This window comes from Barbus barbus (assembly GCF_936440315.1).
Source record: "Barbus barbus genome assembly, chromosome: 48".
NCBI classification, from domain to species: Eukaryota; Metazoa; Chordata; class Actinopteri; order Cypriniformes; family Cyprinidae; genus Barbus; species Barbus barbus.
The window spans coordinates 10,712,087-10,740,030 of NC_136726.1; the positions used below are offsets into that span (position 1 = coordinate 10,712,087).

A 27,944-nucleotide genomic window follows, 5' to 3' on the forward strand; every position below is an offset into this window, starting at 1 on the left:
TTGTGTCGTTTGTTTCTCCAGTATCATGCTTATTTGTATATTTTTTGAGCATTATGAATGTGTGTTTATGGCCAGTGAAATAATCTTCTCTAAATGACAGACAAAATATCAGGTTTAGTACAAAGGATTATGTGGATATTTAACTGGACATTATGATGGAAAAACTATATTTTAAATTATTTCATTTTATTAATAAAAGAAAATGTTATATTATCGAATTAGGTATTATATATGGGACTTCTTGAATATCTAATGTATGACAAAAATACCAACAGACAAATACAGCCTGACTTATTAATAATTAATAGTAAGTAGATACTAAAAAGCACAGGTTCAGAGTAGAGAAGAAAAAGAAGATTAATAAATTAATATATAATTATATAATCTAAAAGAGGCATCCTCAAATCAGGCCCACTCCTGCAGAGTTTAGCACTAACCCTAATCAAACACCTGAGCATGCTAATCAGAGTCTTCAAGATCATTAGAAAATCACAGGTAGGTGAGAGAGAGAGGATATTAAGCACCTTGTGTCAAAAAAAATATTTATTGCCCTATCATAAAATACCCCCCACCCTCCCATAACTGGACACCTGTTTTTTACACCCCCACCTGTCTAAGTGGCCATCTGTTTCATCCACCCCGGTGATCTTAAGGAATTTATGACAACGTGTGTTTGGGGCCAATGTTATGTGGTTTAAACTTTAAATGGTGAAATTGTGTTAAATGGGATAAAGGGAGATTTTTATTAAAGTGTTTTCACATACATATCAAGAAAAAAGATCAAACATGTGCGTAAAACGTACAACACCTGTTTTTTTCCCCTACAAGTCAAGATGTGCTAGTGTTGTTAAAACAGTTTTAGGAAAAACGTAGAAACTGAAACAAAAAAAAGCATTAGATACGCTAGTTTATCTATCATTAGAATTTAAAACTAGTTAGTTTGACAAAGTTAAAAAGAAGAAGAGGTGAGTGCGTTCGTTTATCTATAACAAAAATAAATCGGACGTGTTTGTTAAAACAATAAGATATATTTATCAAAATCTATGTAGTTCTTTTTTTTAAAAAAATGAATTTATAACAGATACAAAGTTAAATAATATAGAATTGTTTTATCTTACCATGGTGTGAAATAAAAATATCAGACCGTTAAAACAATAGTATAAGATACTTGTAAAAATCTTGTAACATTACAATTTAAAAGCTAGCTTTTGTCCCAATTTAGAAAATGAAAAGAGCAGACTATTTTACGCACCGTCGGTCAGATAACCTCTCACTTCTGTGTCACACTCAGAATGAGCTTACGAGCGCTGTCAGGCCACACCTACATCACCGCCCCTAACGCTGGAAGGAGAGACCGACACTGACATTTAAAAGTTAAAAGAATTAAACAAAGTAACGCTTTTAAGTTATTTTTAATAAATCGCATTATCATTGATGTCTGAACGTTTGAATCTTTTACAAAGAACGCTAGCAGATTTGTATGATATTATGATATCGAGAGGATAATTCCGTGTATCAAGTTTTTTTTTTCTTTTTTTGTATGTTACCTAGGTAACAAGTTTTTCATACAGTTATTAATGTTTGTCATTGACAAGTGTTTATTATTGTTTTATGTGTATCATTATTAGTATTCATATTCCTGCTACCCTTTGATTGATTGATTGATTGATTGATTGATTGATTGATTGATTGATTGATTGATTGATTGATTTATATCATTAGTATTTCATATATGTATTGATTCGATTTTACACACTGTTGACAAAACATGATTTTTGGTTTTATATTGTAAGCGTTTGTTTTGACATAACGGTTTATGTTACATTGTGAACCGCAGTGTTGTTTTCAAAGGTTTTTGTATTTCTGATTTTTAAAATAAATTTTCAAAATTAGCAGTAAAAGATGTCACACCGATTTACATAAGCATGGATCAGAAGATGACCAGAGAACATCGAGACCTAGACACGATTTTCAAAATAATACCAGTCAGTTACATGATCTGATTAATAATCAGTTGCAGATGATACAACCAGATTCGCTTAACATGATCGAAAGATTACACAAACTGGTAGATGTAGCTACAGCATGAATGGTTGGGTATGTCTATAAATGATGGTGAACAGATTGGCGCGGGGCCGTCTAATGATGACGGCTCAGGTTATGGTCCGTCAGCAGCAGATATGGTATAGATAGTCTAATAAATGAAGGAGGTCGTGTGGGTGATTTTATAATTATTCCAAGACCGAGATTTAATGGTTTAGAAATTCGTAGAACTTTAAATCTCTGCGAAATTGACAAGGATGATTATGCTGCGTATAATATCTTTTTGCAAGATATTCTAATGGCTGGTGAAACCGGTTTTATGACCGTCTCTCTGCAAGGCGAGAGTCTCCCCACAGACATTTTATGATGGGGTAATAAATCAATTTTTTGACACAAGGTGCCTAATATCCTCTCTGGTGAGTTTGATCAGGGTTGGAGCTAAACTCTGCAGCAGACTGGACCTCCAGGGAAAGATTTGAGGAACCCTGATCTAAAAGAAGATTGAATGGGATGCCTGACAGCGAGTGTTGTCTCTCATCCTGCTGAGAGCAGCCACATGACAAAGACACAGTCTGAATGGCATCACACCTCCAGCACAAGTTCCTGTCCTGACTCAGGAGAGGAGCGGGGGGTTTCTGTAGCCTCATACCTCTCTTCTGACAGTGAGGAGAGAATGATAATGAAGCAAATGCAGTGATATATCAAAGAAGCGGTTGAATTTTGTCAAAATTGTATTTATCTGTCAATCATATTTTATTCCACCTTTTGTAGAAATTTCCCTCTATTAATAAAACCACGGCCAGAGACAGAGTCTTTTGAGAATTTATTCTTGCAAGAAGGTCAGACAATAAAGCAGTGAGCTCTGCAATATGTGTGACAAGACTAAGTGTGCCTACTCCTCAGCTTTATACCCTTTTGACCCATTGTTTTTAATGGCTGTCTCCCAATATATAGCTAAGTAATAGTAGTAGTAGTAGCCTTTATTGTCACTAGTCACAAGTACCAGCGAAATTAGCCATCAACCTGTCCATACATACACAACATACATACAATATGACAAGGGGGTAGACAGGATAGGAAGACAGAGAATTGAGGAAGAAATACAGCATAACATGAGGAAGGGAAAAAAAAAAAAAAAAAAAACCCAGACTATGATCCTTCGGGAGTACAGTGTGAGAACAGGAAAAACACCCCAGCAACAAAAGCACATAATCAATACAGCATAGACACACGACTTTGTAACAGGGGAATTAATCCAGCTCCGGCAGGCAGCCATCCGGTCCTGCAGCCATTCTCGGCGCTGGTCACAGACCCGCTTCGCTTGTCAGACTGGCGGTACAAAGCGGCGAAGGCGATGGATCGGGGGTGGGGAGGTGAATGCATATCTGTATATTTGTGCTTATATGTGTGTGTATGTATGTAGTTCGTGTATTTGTAGGCCTGGAGAGCTGCCACGCTGGCATTCAAATCAAGTTGTCTCAGGCTGCAGATTGTGATAGCGACACAACAAAATTGCCATGGAGACAGCCTTGATCAGGACCCAGACAGAGTCAACAATCGGCAGGTGTCTGTGGAAGGGGGGGGGGGGGGGGGGGGGGACACAAGAGCGTCTCACTGCAGTGCCCTTCCCGGGGTTGTTTTTCCCAACAGCGGCCTTGTACTTACTAAGTGCCATAAACACATTTGATATGTTTCATTCCTTATGTAGCCTCTTCCCAAAATCCTCATGATATCCTTTTTTTCCTCAGCAAGCAAGAACAAGCAAGTCGTCGTGACGTATTCTTGTGCAAGGCAGAAGCAGGCCTCATAGGTCCTGTGCGTTATATAATGTTATATGGTTACTCGTGATATAAAATAATATTGTACTGAAAATATGGAATAGTATTAATATTGAATGTAATAATAATAACAATATTGAATAATAAAAATTCCTTTCACACAGCCCACTGTGACTTGTATTTGAGGGTGTCCTGTCAATCATTTTTGTCCGAATGATTTATCTCCCTTCCTCACATGGAATATGTTTGTTTTTGCATCTTCTGCATTCTCCAAGTTTAATCTTATTTACAACCTCTCTATATTCCAGAATGGCTGTCAAATCTGTTTTTGGTGTTTATTTTTAACAATGTTTTGTTCAACTGTATCATAGATTCATAGCATGGTTGGTTTCATAAAATTCAGTGTCTGTCAGAATCCAGATTTTTCAGTCTCCTGCAGAACACTGACAGTCTGAACCAGCTGATTATATGTTTACTGTTTCTATATGTTTTCTTATATTAATAAATCTCAAATCAGCCATTACCCTGGAAGGCTGACAGATGTTTTAGCTGCATACGCAGAGAAAAATCTGAAGCCCAACACCTGTGCAAAGAAAACATGCATAAATATAGAGAATACAGCATAGAAAATAGAACATAAAGACAAATATAGAAATTTCCATCAAATGCGTTAACTGTTTTCAATATGATTTCTTATATGAAGATGTTTGCTTATTGTCTTGACTTCGTTTTCATTTTCCATAAAACAGCAAGGGAGAAAGACATGGCAAAACTGATCATATCTGACACGAGGCCTTTAATCACTTTTTGAAACTTCTTGAGCTGTGAAAAAAAAATTGACTAGAAAAGAAGATTAACAAATGCCATCAATCAATCAGATTTTGACAGATAGTTTGACAGGGAGGATAGGGCCTAATAAATCAAATTGTCATATGAATGCATAAATCCCCTCCTATTAATCATGTGTTGATGACAAAGTGTGTTAATCATTGTTAAATATGTTTATTTTACTGGTAGTATGTATTTTATGCTTATTTGATTTTACGTTTGTTGTTATGTCAAGTGATCTGTATATTTTACTGCCTTGCTTTTTATGGCACAAATAAATTGTAGTCGTTATTGTAGTTTATTATTATTTAAGAAGCCATATGCAAATGCATAAACAGTAAGATTTTGACAATAATGATTTGATTTATTTTCATTTTTATTATTAAAACTCAAATAGCATCATACCTTGAAAAAAAGCTTAATTTGAGTGAATTACACTGTTTGATTGATAATACATTAGTTACATACATTTTTTTTATTACGTAATTTTTTAATGCTTAATCAGTCAGTATAAAATTAATATTGATACACATAATTACATAAAACAATGTCCAATATTAGATAAAGTAAACATAATTAGTAAACACTCATTCACGCCTTATAATAAATTAAAAAAGGTCACAAATAAACAACTACAAAAAACAAACAAACAACTGGCAATACAATGAAATAAAGGCCAACAGAATCTAAAAGTTACTCACACACACACAAAAAAACAACAACTTTGATTGCAAATGACATTATGAGACAATACAATGAGAATAAAACAATCATAAACAAGGAAAGCATCTAAATGCATGGATTTTCTTTAAATACTTCTCTGTATTTCAGGAAACCTAGCGTTTTTGTAATTATTATTCTTTATAAGGTAAAGAGGTTTCAAAAGTGAGTTTAATTCAGTTTTAAAAAGATGGGATTTGTAAATTGTTGTTTGTCAATGAAATATTAACCATATATTAAAAAATACTAGTATATTCAGGGGTTTATTTCTAATATTAGTATAATAAAGAATAATGTATTGAAACTAAAGGAGTGTACAACATTGACAAAATCAAATATGAGAACAAAATTGCTTGGATATAAAGCAATCAAAAAGCAGATGTGTTAATTTCTCCTCTGCTTATTTACAAAAAGAACGTGAAGTATCAGGGGAAATTATTTGACGCTGCTAATAGAAGCCAGATGCGTGACTACAGGCCATGGACTGTAAAGTCTATAGCCTCCGGCTTGCATCAAAGTCACACTATGTTGCCAGATCACACCTAATTTGTCAAAAACGGAATCATTTGGATCAATTGCGGAATAACTGCAGGCTAAGTATAAAATACACAAATTGAAGAATTATGATTTTTTTTTAAAGGATACAACGTTTTCCTTGTAAATGTACAATAAAACACACACACAAATGTACTTAAAAAGAAAGGACATGGCAACATGGGCTGTGGTCCCACCCCTCCTCGCTCAGATCAGAGGCCTGATAAGAATCCCGTGGAGCTGGCTAGCAGTTAGTTGTTACAGAAAACAGCTGAAAGAAATACAGTCATCGCAGACAGAGGAGCGTTTCTTACACAAATGTTCAGTAAGTAGTTCAGTATTTCATTGTAGTGAACGATTTGTGTTTCCGTCGTTTAAAATTTGGCTCTGAGCGTGACTTCTTGGGTTAGAGAGTTTTACAGCTCCGTTTTTGCGTAAAAACGATAACCTTTGTAAAGCCAAACAAATGCAAGTCTGTGCATTTAAAAAAAATCGATAAAAGATGACCTGCTTCATAAGGCGAATGTACCTTGTGTTATAACAGCGTGCTGATGTGATGTGACCGAATTAAGTGTTGCATTTAATTCTTGACGGTCACTGATAAAGCGATGTAACGTTAATTCATAGTAATTTATGACACCCATCTAACGTTAGTCGAGGACAATAGCCCGTTTCCGCCAACGAGTTAAAAACAAACCAAGAAAATTGCAGCTTTTTATCCCACAAATTAAATTCTGACTATTTTCTCGCAATTCTGAGTTCTGTGTCACTTCTGTGTTAAGACTGTGTAAGAACTAACTTGGTCTGACCAGCTAGCCCAGCAGTTAACCAATTGGTCTCATTTCTCGGATTCAAATGCTACCATCTCCACTTGTACACTTGTATTTAGGTAACAAGTTTTGACCAGACATGTTCATGAGTCCTTAAGGGCCAAGTCTTTTGTTTTTAGCAATAGCTAAGCTAAGCAACTAAAATATAATAGTATAGTTTAATTATACTTTATTTATATTAGTAGTAATATTTTAAGTTCATTATGAAACTGTGGCAGCCATCAGAGTAGGTAATTTAATGGGGAACACTGTATTGTATTTCAAATGAAATGAGGTTTTGTCAGGTTAAAGTAAGACTGTGCTATACTGTTGCTGTTTGCTGTTCATTAAATATAACCACACTTTTCCAATGGGTGATGAACAAGCATGCCTTCAGATGTGTCTCGCATGTATAAGGACTTGGTGTGTTTAGAGCAGAATTGTGATATTTGCTGCTGCAGCATGTATATTGATAGGGAATGAATAGATAAAATACAGTGTTTGATGCTGTTGAAAGGAGAACATAATTGGCAATGACTTGATTTTGATGAGTCTCTGTCTTTCATTTCTTTCTTAAATTAGAACGTTAAGTCCACACTAGAGGCTTAGTAACTTTGTAACTAAATCTATACGTTATTTGGTTGCACCAGTTGTTCGTAAGGCAGCTCTCCGTAAAGTAATGCGTAGTGGCATATGACGTTTACCCTAAATCATCCAATCGAAACCTTCAAATACACGAGCAGAACTTGATTAAATGCTATGAATTTTAATTTATCCTTCATTCTAACTTTTGCCTCCCGTATACTAACGGTAAAAACAAGTTTCCATTAAAAACGATACATAAGTTATAACATTAGTCTATATGTAAGCTATTTTATATGTAAATAACATTCAGAAACTGTAATTGAAATAAGGATCAATAAATACTGAAAGAAAAAAAAACATACGAAATGCCATTTGTTTATTTCATCTGACATGTGCAACACGGACTGAAGCACACAGAGGCGCGTGCTGTAGATGGGGTGTTGAAAACGTGCTAATAAAAACAAAGTAGGTTTATTCACACATTGTTCTTGCTATTAATATGTACGTGAGTGTAAATGTCAGCAGCATCATATATGCCTAAAGGATTGAAGGTTGTCGGGTAAAAGAGCATATTGATGCAATTCACTCCGTCTGCTATTTTATTCCAACCGTTACTCCTGACCAGACGCTTCCGTAAATATTTAGTTTATGCGTAGAGTTACACTTCAACTAAGTGTAATGGTGCAACGAACAAATATTGAGTACTGCGCAAGTTGTAACTTGGTGCCCATTTACGTCAAAACTAGGCTAAGTTGTAACTTGCGTACAGCTGGTGCAACCGACCTGAGCTTGTCGTGGCACGCCGGAGTAGTTCTCGTCTGGATCTCAGTTGGTGCAATTAGAAAGGCTCAAAACAGCAGAGTTTCAAATGTGAAAGAAAAGACTTTATTATAGCAAAATAACAAAGCCGAGAACACAGCCGCCACATCAACTGTCTCTGAGCTCTCAGTGTTGGTACATCTTCATATATACACTTTTTATTGCCCAAATTTGGTAGTTCCTGTTTTTCTTATTGGTTATGTCTGTCTGATTTACCACAATTAATTACTAGCCCACCTGGTCCAATTTTAATGGTGGCGTCTGGCCAGATCCGCCATTTTTTAAAAAGTAAAAAGTTCTTTATTCCATCACTCCCATTGGTTGGCAGTGATCCCAGAAGACATACATCATAGTTGTTTACATGTATCTGTCATATTCTGGAAGTCACCCAAAGTTCCTCGGGTTATTCTAAGTTCACACACCTGCATCCGACCAGTGCATGGCCCTTAAAGACTTATAATCAGTATGGCCAGTGGATGGCACTCCAAGACCCATAATCAGTAGTTAGACATCCAGTATAATAGTAATTAATATTAGGATATCACACTTTGCATAAAATAGTACATGGATTACATTTTTAAACATGTCTAACATTTTGAATAAGATAATGCTATAGTGAGTAAACAAAATTATACAATAAGCTCTGGCCACTAAACTCAGAATTCTGACTTCTCACAATTGTTTTTTTAATTTTTTTTTAAATCAGAATTGAGTTTACATCTCAAAATAGCAATACTGTTTTATTTTTTTCTCTTACCCCGTTTTAGTTGTTTACTGGATTTCTTGTGAAAGTCTGCATGAAATTTATACTATTCCCTTTGTATTATGTTTCAAAATTGTGGTTATTAGGGTTGTGGTTCAAAAATTGTTGGATTGTCTTTTTGGTTTTGTGTTTTGCCTTTTAGTGTGAATAAACCTCAAGTGTCGTTTGTGAGGACCATTACGGCAAGATGGTTCCTTTTGTTTTAAATACAGAGTGGACTTAGTGAAGGGGATAAGGGGGAATGGTGCTGTGAACTGTAGATTACTGATGGTGGATCCAGCAGGGGTAGAGGCGAGAGAAATCCTTAAATCTTTCTTGAACAGAATTTGCTTTTGTGTGGAAGGGTCCTCATTTGGAGCCTTTTTATTTTACTCCCCAATTTCCTGTTAATATAATTTCAAGGCTTCACTCTCTGTTCTGTTTGTTTCTTAATGTGCTCTCACTTTTTCTCACATTGTGTTGAGCTATTTAGCGTGAGGAACTCTCTCTAAAGAAACACGTACTTGCATGAACACCTCACTTGTATCTTATAGCTAAGAATTATTACTTTCTATGCGTATATGGTAATGTAAGTTCTGAATACTTTGGTTTGGATGTCCAGTAGGGGTGGGCGATATGGGAAAAATATCATATCACGATTTTTTATAGAAATATCACGATTCACGATTTTTATCCCGATTCTTTGTTAGTTTTACTATTTTGGTTTTACAAGTTGTCTGAGCATTACAGCCAAACTAGAAAGACAAAGATGCATGGCAGATATTTAGGCCAAAGTGGGTGAAGATAAAAAATCTTTGTCATCATTTTCTCTTTCTTATTAAAAAATAAGAACAAAGATACACATTACAAATACACATAATATACAAATAAAACAAACAGTGCTTTATTTCCAGGTACAATAGGTGTATTTAGCAGAGCATTCAATGAAATTGAATGAACAAATATAAAAATAAAACACTAGATAGACTGATTCCTAAAGCAACTGTATTAAAGTTTTTCAGTCAAGAATAGGGAGTGATTTTTCTCTTTGTGTTTTGTTGTTTTGTTAACGTTAAATGAATAGTTCCCCCACAAATTAATATTCTGTCATCTGTCTGTCAATTCTGTCATAATGTTGTATTTTTATATCATCATTTACTCAAAAGTTGTTTTAAACCGGAATGAGTTTCTTTCTTCTGCTGAACATTTATAAATGCCATTTTGAAGAAGGTGGAAAACCAAACAGTTGCTGGTCCTCAGTGACTTCCATAGGATTTTTCTTTCCTACTATCAAAGTCAATGTAGACCAGCAACTGTTTGGTTTTCCACTGAGTAAATAATGACAGAAATTCAATTTTAGGGTGAACTATCCCTTTAATGACAGTCGACAGCATGTTTAGTACTGTACCTTTAAGAGCTGCACGCATCTAATATACAGTACAGGCACGCATCCGTTTCTCTCTTAACTATTTACTTTCATTTTAGAGATAACCAACTCAGTCTGTATGTAAACCTTGTGTGTTTTGACAGTATTAGCGCAAAATATAACTTAGTTGAGTAATCAGGCGCTGTTAGACAGGCGTTTTAGTGCGCGTGCTTCAGGTGTATGCGCTCAGAACAAGCGCACGTCAGACCAGCGCGCGAATTAAACATTTAACCAGCAAGGCTTGTATGCAAATAATGTACTTTTGCGATCGCGAATAAGTGCAGTGTCCTGTCTGAGTAACTCTACTGCTGTATGTCGTGTTGTACAGTACATAGAGACGGCGGCGCCAGAACTGTATTTGACAATGTGTGCTGCAGCACGATACTACGATATTTCTTCAAAAGCAGATCGTGGAGACATTTTTATCGTCCACGATCAAAAATCGTCATATCGCACACCCCTAATGTCCAGGACAGCTGGACTCATTGTTCATATAGGAAATATGATCCACCGTCCTTAAAGTTGACAATGCTTTGGTAATGCACTCTCTGTTTCTGCTCATTCATTTTCCCAGGCCTGCGTTGCAGTGGAAAACCACAGGGATTTGCTGATAGAATAAATAACAGATATAATAAACTTCCAAAGAGTTAATCTAACACCAGTGAATGATCTTGTAATACTAATGTTATTTAGTTTGAAAGTATTTTGATTCCCTAATAATCTGCTTTATTTTTTTTCCAGGGATGTGATGATTTCACTCCTACATTCTGTCTGGAAATACAATTGAGCATTCAGTAGCATGCAAGCCAACTCACAACATTCAGGACAACAGCAAAATTTGCATGGACCAGAAACTACTCCTGGAAACGGCACGAGCCAGAACTTTTACCAACTATGTTTACCACCTCACACTGCAAGTCCCTCATATTCTGGACAAACTGCCACTGGAAATTACTTCACCTGCACAGTTCAACCAGCAACCAGTGACCAGATTTTGGCTAGTGGTGTTCAAGCTACAAAAGGCACACAACTTGCACAAGAAAATCAGCTTAATTCAAATCATACGTTGCTGACAGAAAAACAGGACTCCCAAATTATTCTGTGCAACATGCCCTCTAATTGCCATATATTCCTACCTGTTAACAACACAAATCTACAAGGTGCTCTCAACAATAATGGGCCAAACATGTCACATTGCGCCTTTAACTCCGCTAACAGTTTATATTTGCAACAGCAAACTACTTCCTCAGCAGTTGGCCCAAATAATTTGCAACAGTTTAAAACGATAGACACTCAAAGTCTTAATGAAGCTAGAATAAATGTCAACACAAGCAACTTGCATAGCAGGCAGCACTATACAAATGCTCCTACTAATTTGCCAGTAGACTCCTCAAAAACAAGTGCAAGCTTGCCATCTGACCAAAATTATTGCCCCCCAACAGAAAATGCACATCATGGCCCAAGTAGTTTGTTTGGTGGATACCTTTATCAGTTGTTGTTTGCTGAGAAATCAAATAATGCTAACGTGCAAATGCTTTCTACATGTGCACAGAACCTGCAACCGAATAATGCTACTCAGAGAGCTGTTGCCGTTGTCACGCCATTGTCTCCAATAGGAACAGCACCTGTTAATGTGTTAGACAAATCTGCTAATGTGAAAATGAATGTAAGCCCTGTGCAAGAGACCGTACAACATCAACCAAATATTCCACATCCTCTGATGACCAACACTAATCTGATGAACCAAACACGAGAACCAAATGACCTAACAAGCCAGCGTCAACGACCACAGTCAGGAGAGACAAGGCTGAATGATTGCTTTTGCAAGATAGTTGGAGCCAAGAGTCCAGTTTTCGCTAATGAATCAACTGACCAAAGTCTCCGTGCAAGTTCGCCGAACCTGAAATGTGCGGTCGCCGAACAAAACAAGTCTGTTCCAGCTCGCATGCAAAGTGAACAAGATGAAAAGACAAATAAAAACTGTACCATCACAGACAAGAAGGCAATTGACCCGGACACTGTTCCTTTTATTGAATGGCCATTAGATCGATTGAAGACCTTAATAGACGTGATTCAGCAAATGGAAAATGGGGATCAAACGAACATTCACAAAACTGACCCTGGGAAGGAGATCTTAAAGCTTTACTGGAACGGGGATACTCGCAAGTTTTCTGAAGCTGTAGAAAGTGGCATATATCAAAGCATAATGGAAGAAGTTTATATTTGCTCTCCAATGAACGAGCCTGTGGTACTGAGGCAAATTGTAAGTGATGCACGTAACAAAGTCATCAAGGATTTTCACGTTTTAAAACACAACGAAGCACCACCGAAGATGATGTACACGTCGTCCTGGTTAAATCTTAATGAAAACGTTGATGACATCGACCAGGAATGTGGTTATTCTTGGTTCTATAATTCTTTTCAAAATGTCCCTGAACATGAAGCACAAAACTTGGCATGTGAAGCACCAAGCAAATTGCAAGATGCCACTGAAAAGCCATTATTGATTAGGACTAAATTACCATCAGAGGTGGAGAACAAAGTACCAGCAGACGAACCAACATCAAACCAAGAGAGTCTACATGAAAACGTGCCTGTTTCATTTAATGGTCAATCTCCACCTGTGACTAACATCAACTGCTCACCTAAGCATAATTGTCAGGTTACAGAACTAACCAACAGTCAACCAATTATTACAAATTCTCTGGAGGCCATGGTGGATTTGAATGAAAAAGGTGTCCTGACTGGAAAGTCAAGTTTGGATAACCAATTTGGAACCAAGAGTGTTGTGTCGCCCAAATCAACTGACCAAAGTGACTACACAAACTCGCCAAAGCCCATTCATGCGGTTGCAGAACAACAGGAGATTTTGTTATCTTCTCAATTGCAAGTTGGATCCAGTCAAAAAATGTTTAACAATAACTGTGCAGTTCTTTATAAGAACGTGAGATGTGAGACCATGGCAAAACCTAGTCAAGAACCTCCTGTGCACGTGAATGAAGTGGAGACTGACAAGATGGATGCTTCAGCCACTAAGATGAATGTTCTCCCTCACGAAATGGCTAGACAGTGCTTTGCTAATGAGATGAAAGGACATAAAGTTATTGCTGCATTTCCAGACAAGCACGAGGTGCCTTTGTTGAACACACCCCAAGTACTTGACACACTATCAACAGAAGAACCACTAAACAGGCAGAAGCTAGAGGAGAAGGCCAAATATTCAGCATCCGGAGTTCTAGCATTGCTATCAGTCCAATATAAATCATCTTTAGCTGAACATAATCAGATTACAGACAAGGTACAACAACAAGAACAAATCTCCTCGGAGAAAAATATGTACGATGAGATGCGTGAAAAATCTCCTGTTCCCTCGAATGCTCAGTCTCCACCAGTGATTGATAACGTTTCTCCGAAGCTTAATGAACAACAAACAAATACTGTTAATCCTCTGAAGGGCATGAGATATCTGGTGAGGACACTGGAAAAACGAAATGTTTCATTAAAGTATACAAACTTCATTGAAAAACATGGTGGTTTCAAAAAGCATAAACGGTCATCTACAACATCAAAACTGGACAATAGTTTTGGTAATCGTGTTGGAGCCCAAAGTCCCATGTTGATTGATGAATCATCCAGCCAAAGTGACTGCACAATCGAAGCATTGACGCTTAGTCCTGTGGTTGAAAAACGGGAGTTTGTTCCATTAATCCAAGTGCAAAACGAATCCAGTGAAATTATGCTTAACCGTAAACTTGCTAAGACCCTAAGATGTGAGACTGATCCAAAACCTTGTCAAGAACTTTCTGTACAAATCAATGATAAGTTTGTCGAGATGGATGCTTCAGCTTCTATTAAGATTAATGTACTCCCTCACAAAGTGGCTAAGCAGTGCTTTGCTGGTCAGTTAGTGCAAGATAAAGACACAGCTGCACCACGAGTTTCCCAATCAAATACAGAACATCCACTGAACGCAATGACACATCTGGCTAGGGCAGTAGGAAAACATCAACACCAAACTGGAAAACATGACATTTTGAAAAACAAGCATCAAACCTCAACTGCAACATCAGGGCTTAATGAGCATTTTTATGGAGCCAAAAGTCCAGTGTTGACTGGATCAGATAGCCCAGTTGCCAACGCAAGTCCACCAACGCTTCATCCTGTGCTTGCAGAATCATCTCAAGTGCAATCAGATGAAGAAATGCCTGAAATTGACTGTGTACTCGCAGATAAGAGTGTGAGATGTCACACTGATCCAAAACCTGGTCAAGAATTTCCTGTGGAAATGAATGAAGAGGAGATTGGAGGGTTGGACACTTCGGCTTGTATTAAGATTGACGTTCTCCCTCATGAAGTGGCTATGCAATGCTTTGCTGATCAGATGATGGAAGATAAAGACGTTGCTGCACCACCAGAGACGATGCACAAGGCCTGTTTGTTGAATTCACCCACAGACACTGTATCAACAAAAGAACAGATAAACATGTGGAGGTTGGAAGGGACTGATGGAGCTAAAAGTCCACTGTTGACTGGGGGATCAACGAGCCAAAGTACTTGTGCAAGTCCACCAAAACTTGATTTTGTGATTAAAGAACCATCTCAAGTGCAAAGTAAATCCAGTGAAGAAATGCCTGAAATTGGCTGTGTGCTCACAGGTGAGCGTGTGAGATGTGAGACTGATCCAAAACTTAATCAAGAACTTCCTGTTAACATGAATGAAGAGGAGACTGAGAAGATTGACCGTTTAGACACTATTAGGATCAGTGTTCTCCCTCATGAAATGGCTGAACTATGGTTTGCTGGCGAGCCAGAGGATAAGGACTTGCAGAAAGACATTACAGTTCATAATTCCACTGAGGACCAGGTGAAAGTTCAAGTCCAGGAAAAAGAAGTGCTCATAGAAGATGTGAAGCCAAAAGTGGAGAAATATCGAAATTCTGGTGGTGAACTGTTGGAGTCTTACTGTTGTCTTGCTAAATGGTTTCAAACTTTAGAATATGGAAATGGCTCATTGTGCATGTGCCAGATAAAAGCTGAGTTGAGAGAGAAGGAGATTAAAATTAAGGCCCACAGCACAAGTTTAGAGGTGCAGGCTGAAAAAGACAGTCCAGGTGAATGCGACTGGGTGGAAATGGATGCTGCTGCTCTTGAAAGAACAGATGAAACTACTGATGATTCTGAAGCCACAGATGATTCTGAGGACGAAAACCCATTGCTGCACGATCCTGCTACGGACAAGACAAAGAAGGACATATCAATTTCTGAAGAGGCGTCTAAGGCAGTGAATGAAACTTCAGAGCAGAAAAGAAATGAATCGTCCACAAAATGTGCAACAAACATGACTCTTATGAATGAGACGGAGCAAGACACCTCAGCTCCTGATTTGAAGAAGGCTAATACAGTATGTCTTGCACTGTATGGGTCGTCTTCTGAAAAAGAAAAACGACTAAAGCTAACTAAAAGAAACAAAGAGAAATCAAGTTGTGAAGAACCCCCAAAAACTCTACAAGTAACTATAAGCTCTCACCTGAAGGTTAAAAACAAGAGTGAGTCAAAGAAGCGCAAATGTGTGGAATCAGAAGATGTTGTTGCTAACAGGAGAGCGCAAATAAGAGCATCCTTGCAAGATCTGGTTCAGCGTAAATCCTTGCCCTTGCATCCTGTTTCTGGACTCAGCAAAAATGGACTTTCATCTACCTCCGTCAGAACACCGCTCCATCAAAGTGCTAATGTGAAGAGTGACATCGATTTGTCTGAAGGAAATAAGCGAAAGAGACTGCATAAGCACACAACGCAACAAATGTCAATGAATAAATATATCATTAGAGGAAAGACTGTGCCATCCAAATTATTGCCTTCACCCGAGAATGGGAAGAAAAGTAAATATGAGTTGGGGAACCCTGCTTTGATGCCATTGGATGAGGGTCCTACTTTGGAGTTCAAAGTATTGCCAGAGACTTTTAACTTTGAAGATGGAGCTGAACTTAATTGCGCTCAACCCAACACATCACAGAGCATGCAAAATGGTAACTTCTGAAAATATACTATTATTTGCGCTGTACCAAAAGTATACTTCTAAATTCTTGTTCCTTTTTCTTAAGAGATGTCAGGCCCAGAAGAAAAAGCTAATATGATGAAAACTAGCAATGTGCCAACCCAAGGTATTGGACACAAGATTCATATTGTTAATTTGAAATGTAACTTATTAGCCTCTTATAAAGTAAAAGTGCAATTCACCACTTTGAATAACGATTATTGAACTGAATCGTATAACATTGTCTGGCAGGTAGTTTACCACTCATCTAAATGTCTTTGTGCTTGTCTATCTGCAGGTGTCTGGAGTTTCAGTCCCTTGAAGAAAAAGTGCCCTCAACCCATCCAGGACACTGACGTCTCCGGTTCATGTAGCCTCTTCCAAGAGTTCAAAAAGAAATATCAAGAAATGAAAGACATTACCTCCAAGCAGAACTTGAATTTCATTGAAAGAGTTTGATTTTTCTATTAAAATGAAAGCAAATGGGCTTATTTTGTCATGCGTTTACTTTCTGTGAATGATAAACCTAAACCGATTGCAAACTGCAAGTGTTCAAATACATTTACTGTTTACTTGAACTTAATTATTTGTATTATATTATAAATGCATCATTTGCACACTGTTCATCCAGATCAACAGCTGCTAGTCATCCAGTATATGTGTACCAGTTTTATACGTTACATTTCCTAGAAACATGTTTGTCATGAAAGTGTCATTTTTATTTTTTTTATTCCGTATATTGTGTTTTTATTTGGATTCCACTGGTTTGTAGAAACTTGACAATCTATTTTTGTAAGCTTTTATAAGACCTTTTTAAATAAAAACATTTGGTTACAAATCCATTTAATTTTGCTCCTGGTTTTTAAGCTCTGCTAAACCATGATACACCGAGGTCAGTGATTAAACAACATTATTTTAATAATAGCAATTTCAGAGAACACAAGTAAACCTGTGGAAGGAGAGGTGCATAAAACATTTCAAGAAACACCTTAGGCAAGATAGATTCCCAGACACAGGCAATATTATAACCTAGTAAACGTAATAAACGTAAAATATTTATTTTGAGGCTGTGGCATATTTATACAGCTTCTGTAGATCTGCAACAACATTAAATATTAAACATTCGCATTAACGCAAAACAATTTAAAATAGAAAATACGTGTAAAAAGAATGCATAAAAATAAAATAATTCAAAACTGAAAAATATTCTAAATTCATCGAACGCTTATGTTTGTCGCTTATGAATGACGTAACACTATAAATGAGACCCGCCCACTCCGAGACTCGCGAAGGAGAGAAAAACAAAACAATGTGGCGACGAAGATGCTAGATAGTAAGTTAACGATGTGATTAAATTATAAAACATAACGAACGTATATTACATATGATATCTTCTCAGTTAGTCATATAAAGGTATATAAACAGCACTAAAAACGACCAAATCATGGCTACCATAGATTCTCTTATGAGCTTGTGAGTAACATCGTTTTTTATTAAGCTATTGACAGCACTAATTCCGTTCATTTAATAGCATGAATTCCAGCTCTTTGAGTGTTTTCCCCGCATGCAGGTGCGCTTTCAGTGTTGCTCAGCGCGCTGAGAGGTATGAGGAGATCAGGATGTTGCCTGCTGCCGTGAAAGACAGATTATTGCGAATAATGATGTCTTACGGCACGGTCACCGACTCCAACATCAGCCAGGTAATGCGTCCCCATCACAAGAGCATTTGTGATGATACTATATATCGCGCTCATGTGTGTGATTTGTGTTTCAGCTCGTGCACAACGGAACCCACACACTGGATCTGCAGAACTGCAAGGTGTCAGACTCTGCACTTCAACAAATCCAGTGCCTGCAGCTGAGGACAATACTGTTAAGAGGCTGTGCAGAGATCACCTCTGAGGGTATTCTTTTCACAAATCAGTTCTGTTCATGGGGGTTCATTTGTGATAGGCAGTCATTAGTTGATTGATTAATTATTTAGTGTTGTTATTGTTAACTAAAGCTATAAAAAATGTTTTTGGGTATTTAAAATAAAGCTGAAAAAAGAAATATATATACAGTGACTATAGAAAATCTTCATACCCCTTTCTTTTTTCACATTTTGTTATGGTACATTATGTTAAACTGCTTTAAATTACTTTTTTTCACATAAATATACACTGCATTCACCATAATGGCAAAGCAAAAACTGGATTTATCACAACTTTGCAAATGTATTAAAAAGGAAACACTGATAAAATGACATTGCACCAGTCTTCATACCCTTTGCTTTGACACTTGAAATTTAGATCAGGAGCATTCCAGTTTCACTGGATCATCTTTGAGATGTTTCTATACTCTATTTCTCTGGTCTGATAAACCTCAATTCCTTATTCATGTATAATACCATCCCACGGTGAAGCATGGTGGTGGCAGCATCATGCACTGGGGGTGTTTTTCAATGGCAGGGACTGGGGAAGTGATCAGAGAAGACGGAAAGCTGAATGCAGCCAAATACAGAGATATCCTTAATGAAAACCTGGTTCAGAACACTCAGAACCTCAGATTGAGCTGAAAGTTCACCTTCCAACATGACAATCACCCTACGCACACAGCCAAGACAATGCAGGAAAGGCTTAGGGACGACTCTATGAACGTCCTCGAGTGGCCCAGACAGAGCTGGGACTTGGAACCAATCAGACATCTTTGGAGAAACCTATAAATGGCTGTCCACCGATGGACCGATGTTCCCCAGCCAACCTGAGATGATCTAAAGAGAAGAATAGCAAAAAAAAAAAAAAATGCGGATGTGCAAAGCTTGTTGCATCATACCCAAAAAGACCTAAGGCTGTAATTGTTGCCAAAAGTTTTGAGTTAAGGGTATGAAGACTTGTGCGATGTCATTTGTCAGGAAAATGTCAGGAAAATATAAAAACATGCATTAAATCAATGTATACTATATTAGAATTTAAATAGTACTAAAATAACACTGAAATTAACTAAACAATCAACAGTCAATTATTAATAAGTTAATTTAGAAATGTATAAATTGGTAAATGGGGTAAATAATAACAGTGTCCCCATGGTTAAACCTGAAAATATTATGGGATTAATTATAAATATTATTAATAATAATTATTCACATCCAAAATAAAGGTTTATGTTTACGTAATATATGTATGTGTACTGTGTATATTTATTATGTGTATATATAAATATACACACATAAATTAAATATTTACATGCATATATTTATATTCTTACATTTTATATTATATATAAATATATTTAACATATAAAATATTTTTCATGAATATATGCATGCATGTGTTTGTATAATAAATATACACAGCACACACACATATTATGTAAACAATAACTTTTATTTTGGATGCGATTAATCGCGATTAATTGTTTGACAGCACTAATAATAATGAAACTTTATTAATCATAATCAACTAGAAAATGTCACTTAATTGGAAATAAATCCATCTAGAGCTAAATACATGTATATTTAGTATATTAATAACTACAATAATTTGTTTTTTTTTTTTAATTGCATTAAATTGATAAAATATTACAAAAATATTAAGGAGCACAACTGTCAACATTGATAATAATGTTTAAATGTTTATAGAGTACCAAATCAGCATATTAGATTGATTTCTGAGGGATCACCTGACACCGGAGTAATGATGCTGAAAATCAGCTTTGCATCACAGAAATAAATTACATATAATAAAACTGAACACATTCATTTGAAATAGTAATTATATTCCACAGTACTGCTGTTTTACTGTATTTTTGTCTAACTAAATGTAGTCTTGTTGAACATAAGAGACTTCTTTCAAAAGTATTAAAAAACCTTTCTAAACTTTATATACTTAAATGAAATTGCACTTATTACACGACTAATAACTCAGAAAGCGAATGTCAGGTCCTCTTTATTATCAATTTTCCCATTATTTTGTAATGTAACACCCAAACTCTCTTTCTCTTTCTCTTAGGTGTAGAGGTGCTGGCATCCCGGTGCCCTTATCTTCAGGTCGTTGATCTCACGGGCTGCACGGCTGTGACAGACTCAGGGGTTCTGGCTCTGGCGCGACACTGCAAATGTTTGGAAGTGATTTCCCTGCGTGGCTGCGCTGCTCTCAGTGACAGAGCCCTGCTGGAGCTGGGAGAGAACTGCAGGATGCTGCACAGCATTTACTTCTCTGGGACAGAGGTCATTTACACCGTTGCTGGGTTTCCAGTCAAACATCTGGAATAATTAGGATTTTTCAAATGTTTAAAAAAAACTAATCTCTCCTAATCAGCATATTAGAGTGATTTCTGAAGGATCACGTGACACTGAAAACTGGAGTAATGATGCTGCAAATTCAGCTTTGCATCATAGGAATAAATTACATTTTAATATATGTTCAAATATAAATCAGTTATTTTAAATTGTAATAATATTTTACAATATTTCTGTTTTTATTGTATTTTTGATCAAATAAATGCCACCTTGATGAGCATTAGAGTTATTTCAAAAACATTACAAATCTTAATTATTCCAAACTTTTGTCCGGTAGTGTATATACCAAAATCATAGTGCTGTTCTAAATCCTTTTGAACATTTTGTGCACACTGATGATTATTATTTTGACCAAATACTTACTACTTGTACATTCACACTATTTAAAGGTAACTGATCAAGGGGTCATTGGACTTGCAACTGGAGTTTGTTCACACAGTCTAAAGGTATTGCATACTGATTTAAAATGTTTCATTAAGACCATTTTAATATTGTATTATTACTTTTCATAAATTATTTACTGTTACAGGAGTTACAGATGATACGATGTCGCAATTTGACTGATGTGGCTGTGACTGCTGTTCTTGCAAACTGCGCCAACATCAGAATTTTCAATTTCCATGGATGTCCCCTGATTACAGGTAGTCACATGGACATCAAATGCAACACATATTTTGTTGTCCAAAAATGACGTTTCAGTGCATCTATGTGTCTCTTTTAGATAAATCAAGGGAGGCGCTCCAAAACTTTATCGGTCCCAACAAGATCCAACAAGTGTCTTGGACTGTGTACTGATGTGATTTATTATCATCTATGGTACATCAACTACAGCACATCAACTTTATTATCGTAAATGTAATGCGCTCCTCAAAGAAGATATGCATCATCCTTGTCAAATTTATAAAAAAAAATCAATGTTTGATGGAAAAAATGATAACAATCAATTAATTTTTTACAGCATTTACAGCGCTTGCATTGTAATGTTATTTAATATTTAAGAATATATTTATGTAAAATATTCTTTACCTACTTTTCATTTTCAACATTTCAACTGTACAATAATACATAATAAATAAAAATATATGTATGAAATAACAGTAATCTGCTTCAGAATATGTTCCATTGAACATGTTTGCTTACAGAAAACAGCATCGATTATAGATGGATAGACAGATAAAATACATATTTGCATTTTCATGAATAATGTTTTATTGACATCCATACTATACTTGCACATGAATGCTTTAGCTGTTATAGATCGGGTTTGTAGTTGTAGCACGACATTCTCCTATTTGTTAGTCCATATTCTCCTCTTTGACTGAGTCGGGCAGCTCAAAGTGAGACAGTTTTTGTAATAATTTTCTGATCTCATGGCTTTCAAATTGAGCCCGTCCAGGGTCACCAATAAGCACTTGTGTTCCATGTGTGGTTTTGCATGTCTGGAGCCACTTATGCAGACGATCACCCAGATCTTCATCATAGAACATGTCTCCAAGAAGAATGAGGTCCCAGTCATCAGGTTTTGAGCCGATCATGTTGTCTGTGACACAAGGTAAAGGGTCCAGATTCTTCAGTTCACAGTTCATTTTTGTGGCAACGGCAGCAACTGTAAAAACAAAACAAAGCACTTATGTTTAATATTATAAAACATTTGTTAGTCAGTCAGTGTGGTGTAACCAACATGAAATCAGTTTTTATTTTATATTTTCATTTTAGTTCGTTTCAGTCATTTAGTTGCATTTTGGTAGTTTTTGTTTCTTTATATAAGTGTCTAAATAGTTTTTATTTATTCTTGCTGCAGTTTAGTACATCAAAGTATTTTAAATAAAAAGGTTTTATACATTTTGATTTGATTTCAGTTAACATTTTTTTTTTTTTTTTAAATGTATGGATTTCGATTTAGTTAACTATAATAACCCTGCTTTAGACCCTTATAATAACCATGCAAATGTTATTATTTAAAATTTTTATTTTCATATTATTATTATTTGTGTGTCTGAAAATGTTATGACTAAGTGGCACATCATTTATGTGTGTTCAAAGTAAAAGTATTATTTTATTTTATTTTTTTTACTTAATGGATACACCTTAATGGACAGTTTTCTATTAAATCAATGATTAAATTAATTATTTATGTTAAAAACATTAAATTGATTATAAATAATCAATGTGAATATTTTGACCAGCTAAAAAATGGTTTTAAGTCAGTTATTTCTATATTTTGCTGTAGTGAGTCAGTAGGAAATATCAGTTTACATTTCCAAACATTCATTTAGCCATTAATTGTAATAATCCAGTGACATTTTTGTTTGCACAAGGAGTCTGACAACAGCCAGTCTTCACACAGAGATTTGATCATCATCCAGTCCGTCTGGAATGGCATGAAGAAACAGAACAAACTGAGACAGACTAAATCCAGAAGAACTGTGGAAACGTCTCCAAGATGCTGCAAGAAACCTCCCTGCAAAGCTACAGCACTATTAAAAGTTTTAGGCACTTGTGTAAAAATGCTGTAAATGAGGATGCTGTCAAAAAATATTGTCATAAATAGATTTTCTTTATCAATTAACTTCTATTAACTAAATCAAATTAACATTAGTGAGCATCCTTTGTGTTTAAAGCAGCTTTTGCCCTAGGTGTACTTGCGCCTAGTTTTTCAGGAATCTTTGCAGGGAGGTTTCTTGACACATCTTGGAGACGTTGCCACAGTTCTTCTGGATTTAGTCTGTCTTTGTTTGTTCTGTTTCTTTATATCATTCCAGACGGACTGGATGATGATCAGATCAGATCTCTGTGTGGAGCACTGGCTGTTGTCAGATAAAAATCTCACTGGATCATCACAATTAATGGCAAAATGAATGTTTGAAAATGTAAACTGATATTTCCTTCTGACTCACTGCAGTGAAGGAGTGGATTGAAGATTGTAAGAAATTATAGTCTGCCTCGACCCAGCTTCCACTGCAAATGGTGTAAACCATACTCCTTTCCCTACAAAGAGCTTAATTATCTTAGGGGTAGTTCTTTCCGTTTAAATAATATGTAAATAGTATCTCCGGAGTGATAATTCGTCACTTATAGCATGGGGACGGCAGTAGGCCATCGAGAACCATCTGCTGACCAAAAGGGTACAGGAAACAATTGATAGGGATTCTATTTGATCTTATCACCTTAACATTTGGTCGTTCCCACCTGAACGTCTACTAGAGATGTGGGAACGGAAGGCTATCACTTTCATGGTATCCGCAATTTACATTTAAAACGAAACTTCATTTACATGTCGAGCGGGAAGATGAATGTAATACAGTATAAAATGTTTTAACTTAGGATGTATTCATTCGATGCATTCATTCCGACTCCGTTGAACCCAAGGTACTACATGTACTTTGTCACTGCTATGCTGCAATAAACTTCTTCATCAAGATCTTCAAAGTCCTCTTCACTTTTTCTTCCAAGATCTACAATGGCCCTCATTATAATGTTAATTATAATATTTCTTGAATAATTATTTATTGGTGGGAAGTCGTGGCCTAATGGTTAGAGAGCTGGACTTGTAATCCAAAGGTTGCGGGTTCGAGTCTCCGGCCGGCAGGAATTGTAGGTGGGGGGAGTGAATGTCCAGCGCTCTCTCCACCCTCAATACCACGACTGAGGTGCCCTTGAGCAAGGCACCGAACCCCCAACTGCTCCACGGGCGCCGCAGCATAAATGACTGCCCACTGCTCCGGGTGTGTGTTCACGGTGTGTGTGTGTTCACTGCTGTGTGTGTGCACTTTGGATGGGTTAAATGCAGAGCACGAATTCCGAGTATGGGTCACCATACTTGGCTGAATGTCACTTCACTTTATCAAAGTTACATTTATGCATGTTAGAAAAAAAGTTGAATATGGCTTTAGTCTACCTTTTTATTCTCTAAGAAGCTGATCTCATTGTGTGTGTGGGTTAACCATATTTGATAATATTCAGGGCAGAGCCCGGCAACCTTGAAGTACAGATAAGTGTTCTCTGCGTATGTGTGTGAATGTCTATCTTTGTAGTTAGATGCAGAGAGAGAGCTCTAGGAGGAAATCGTTGTAGGGCTTTATCAAACTATACACAAAATAATTTCAAGACAGCACGATCCTTAGCAGGAGTTAAGACTTCCCTTCCCAGCATCTGCATTTGACTGGCTGGCCGATTTCCTGCCCTAAATCTCCTCATCTCAAGAGACCTCTAAAAACCAGGAGAAATTTGAGGGAAACATCTGGATGTATTCCAGAACAGGACTTCACTGTGGCTTTCTTATCACTTAAACATAATTCAACCAGAAACAGGACAAAGACCTCTGGATCTGGACACAACCTCCTGACCGTTAACGCATAAATTCAATGATGCTATCAACCAGGAAGACCTTTTTACGATGAGACTCTGAGCTTGAAGTTTTACAGACACACACCCAAAAGTGACATTCCCATGACCTCCTGTTTCTCTCCAGCATACCAAGAAACGTGCCTTTTCTCTTTGGCAGAACAAAGAAAATCAAACCTTTATAAAGTATTTCAAAAGGACAAGTAATAATCTGCTGCTATTAAAGCAATATACTCCAGAGACAATATATATATATATATATATATATATATATATATATATATATATATATATATATATATATATATATATATATATATATATATATATATATATATATATATATATATATATATATATATATATATATATATATTCAGGTTTTATTTTATTGTCATTTATAAGCTTGCTGTGTTATTGGAACCAATGATAGTTTTGTAATCTTTTGATGTATAATCTTACCCTGTAAACAGGTCACTAGGGTTTAGTTTCATATGCTTAGTGTGAGTATTTAGAATGTAGGATGTTTTAAGTGATGCCTTAACCAGGTAGTATATAAAATTATGTTTAAGTGATAAGAAAGCCACAGTGAAGTCCTGTTCTGGAATACATCCAGATGTATTACATCCACTGCTCTGGGTGTGTGTTCACGGTGTGTGTGTGTTCACGGTGTGTGTGTATTCACTGCTGTGTGTGTGCACGTTGGATGGGTTAAATGCAGAGCACGAATTCCGAGTATGGGTCACTTGGCAGTATGTCACTTCACTACTCACTTCACTTTGTCAGTTTAATTCATTTACAGTAAAAAAAAAAAAAATTAAAATAGTATTTTAAGGTCAATTTTATTATTTTAAATAATTACTTTAATAATGTTTAGAATAATTAAACAATTATGAATAAATAGATTAAATTAATTTGCACGTAACAATATATTCCATTGTTATTGACTGGTTACAGTGTTCTGGCAAGTACATGTTAAATCTTCAGCATTGTTATCATACCATCCAGAAATAGTCCCATGAGCTCACAAAATGAAGAGGTGGGCTGCGTCCTGTATATGACAGTCACCATAGATACCTGCTGCCAAGGCTTTTCTTTCAACAGCACTGCCTGCTCAATAAGGAAACTGACTGAGTGTCAAGTACAGAGTGTGTGTGAAATCAAAACACGAGGAAAAACAACCATCACCAAGGAGACAAAAGGTACGTTATATTGTTTTGGTAATTATGTATTTGTAAATTAATAATAGACAGTATTATTATTATGCAATAATATCAATATTATGCATATTATAAAAGAGCAAATGCTAGAAAGCGCCCTCTGTCACAGATACTGCTTGACTGTCAAGTAACTAAGTTTAAAAAGATTCTAGCAACAAATAAACATTAGACATTGTTTCCATGTTGTTGCGCCACTCTGGCATGCTAGGTTCAAACTGTCTGGTTCGTGTGAAATAGTTTTGTATAAGGGCAGGACAATCTGCTGTTGAGTACACAGTATCTCAACTCACTTTTGGATATGGCCAAATGGAGAGGAGAAAGAAGAAGCCTTTCACCTTCAGGATTCTGGAGTGGGCAGGGATGGGACGCTGACCCGGGCTGTACATCTTTCTGGCGCACTCTTAGGTCTCAAAGTCCCCTCACTCTCTCGGATCTTGACTTGTGGGATAGTAGATCTCTTCTTAAAGCTCGGGTAAGTACAAAGTGAAGCTCTGAGGATCAAAACAAATAATTTTTTTAAATAATCTTTACAAAATTTTAACAAATATGACGCTTCTTTTCAGAAATCTCCAGCATGGAGTTGTGTAGGCATATCTGGATTGACTGGCCGCTCAAAAATCAGCACTAGGTTAGTGCTTTTAAGGAATAGTTCACCCAAAAAATTTAAATTTACTAAAAATGTACTCACCCTCAGGCCATCCAAAATGTAGAGTTTGTTTCTTCACAGATTTGGAGAAATTTAGCATTACATCACTTGTTCACTAATGGATCCTCTGCAGTGAATGGGTGCCGTCAGAATGAGAGTCCAAACAGCTAATAAAAACATCACAATAATCCAAAAGTAATTCACATGACGCCAGTCCATCAGTTAATGTCTTGAATTGAAAAGGTGCATGTTTGTAAGAAACAAATCCACCATTAAGACCTTTTTAACTTTAGCCCAAAATACAAGTCCTCTATTCATAACATTAATTTCTCCAGTGAAAAATTATTTTGTCTGAAGCAGGAGAGAAATATGCACAGATCATTAGATGTTTACAAGTGAAAACAGTTCTAAAAAATGTGGGTGGATTTTGATGTGAGAGGACAACAGAGGATTGACCTTTTCACCGGAGGAAGTGTTATTATGGATTATGGACTGGTATTTTGGCCAGAAGCGACATTTTGTTTTTTTGCAAACATGCATCTTTTAACTTTACAAGATGTTAATTGATGGACTGGAGTCGTGTGGATTACTTGTGGATTATTGTGATGTTTTTATTAGCTGTTTGGACTCTCATTCTGACGGCACCCATTCACTCCATTGGTGAACAAGTGATGTAATGCTAAATCTGTTCTGATGACGAAACAAAATCATCTACATCTTGGATGGCCTGAAGGTAAGGAATTTCAAGGAAATTATAACAATATAAAGTTTTAATAATCATTCTAATTCTATGAGAACAGTGAAGTCCACACACCACAATATCACAGAGGGAACAATATCATTGGAATGATGAATCACTTTCAAAATGATTTTTTCCAGCTGATGAATGATAAAAACATTGTCATCTCTCTAAACCAGCACTCTTGGCAGCCAGAAACTCAGGGGCTCCCCGGGCATAATGAGATGGTCATCTACATCCCGTCTGGCTCCAGAAGGAGCTCTGCGATCACACTCTTCTGCTGAAGACTTAGAGCTCAGAGCTGCTTTGGAGGAAAGCAGCATGAGGAGGGCAGAGCTTATTCAGAGGCTCCGAGAGGTCAGAGGTCACCTGGATGCTCAGACAGACCTTCTGAAAAC

The 27,944-nt window shown here is 36.5% G+C and overlaps 2 protein-coding genes across 4 annotated transcripts; both read left to right on the forward strand.

Annotated features, from left to right (window-relative positions):
* Nucleotides 1–6,103: 6,103 nt before the first annotated feature.
* On the forward strand, nt 6,104–17,162 carry LOC306866419 (uncharacterized protein). Its single transcript, XM_079411624.1, has 4 exons — nt 6,104–6,228; nt 11,026–16,310; nt 16,386–16,445; nt 16,617–17,162. The coding sequence occupies exons 2-4, from the start codon at nt 11,084–11,086 to the stop codon at nt 16,775–16,777; spliced, it is 5,448 nt and encodes a 1,815-aa protein (XP_079267750.1). The 5' UTR covers nt 6,104–6,228; nt 11,026–11,083; the 3' UTR covers nt 16,778–17,162.
* Nucleotides 17,163–17,588: 426 nt separating this feature from the next.
* LOC306866330 (protein AMN1 homolog) lies at nt 17,589–21,796 on the forward strand. Of its 3 annotated transcripts, none has more exons than XM_079411450.1 (7): nt 17,589–17,791; nt 17,889–18,018; nt 18,093–18,222; nt 20,308–20,525; nt 20,987–21,043; nt 21,127–21,238; nt 21,319–21,796. In XM_079411450.1, exons 1-7 carry the CDS (start codon nt 17,763–17,765, stop codon nt 21,390–21,392), a joined length of 750 nt encoding a protein of 249 aa, XP_079267576.1. In that variant the 5' UTR covers nt 17,589–17,762; the 3' UTR covers nt 21,393–21,796. The 3 variants fall into 3 exon arrangements, with proteins under 3 accessions (XP_079267576.1, XP_079267577.1, XP_079267575.1); XM_079411451.1 differs by having other exon boundaries at nt 17,589–17,651; XM_079411449.1 differs by having other exon boundaries at nt 17,593–17,791; nt 17,862–18,018.
* The last annotated feature ends 6,148 nt before the right edge of the window (nt 21,797–27,944 follow it).

Bases quoted from the DNA above. Each gene is read 5' to 3' on its own strand.
- LOC306866419 (XM_079411624.1), top strand. From the start codon at position 11,084: ATGCAAGCCAACTCACAACATTCAGGACAACAGCAAAATTTGCATGGA. The intron at 16,311-16,385 runs GTAACTTCTGAA...CTTTTTCTTAAG, and splicing joins ATCACAGAGCATGCAAAATG to AGATGTCAGGCCCAGAAGAA. The intron at 16,446-16,616 runs GTATTGGACACA...GTCTATCTGCAG, and splicing joins TAGCAATGTGCCAACCCAAG to GTGTCTGGAGTTTCAGTCCC.
- LOC306866330 (XM_079411449.1), top strand. From the start codon at position 17,763: ATGGCTACCATAGATTCTCTTATGAGCTT. The intron at 17,792-17,861 runs GTGAGTAACATC...CATGAATTCCAG, and splicing joins ATAGATTCTCTTATGAGCTT to CTCTTTGAGTGTTTTCCCCG. The intron at 20,526-20,986 runs GTCATTTACACC...CACTATTTAAAG, and splicing joins TTTACTTCTCTGGGACAGAG to GTAACTGATCAAGGGGTCAT.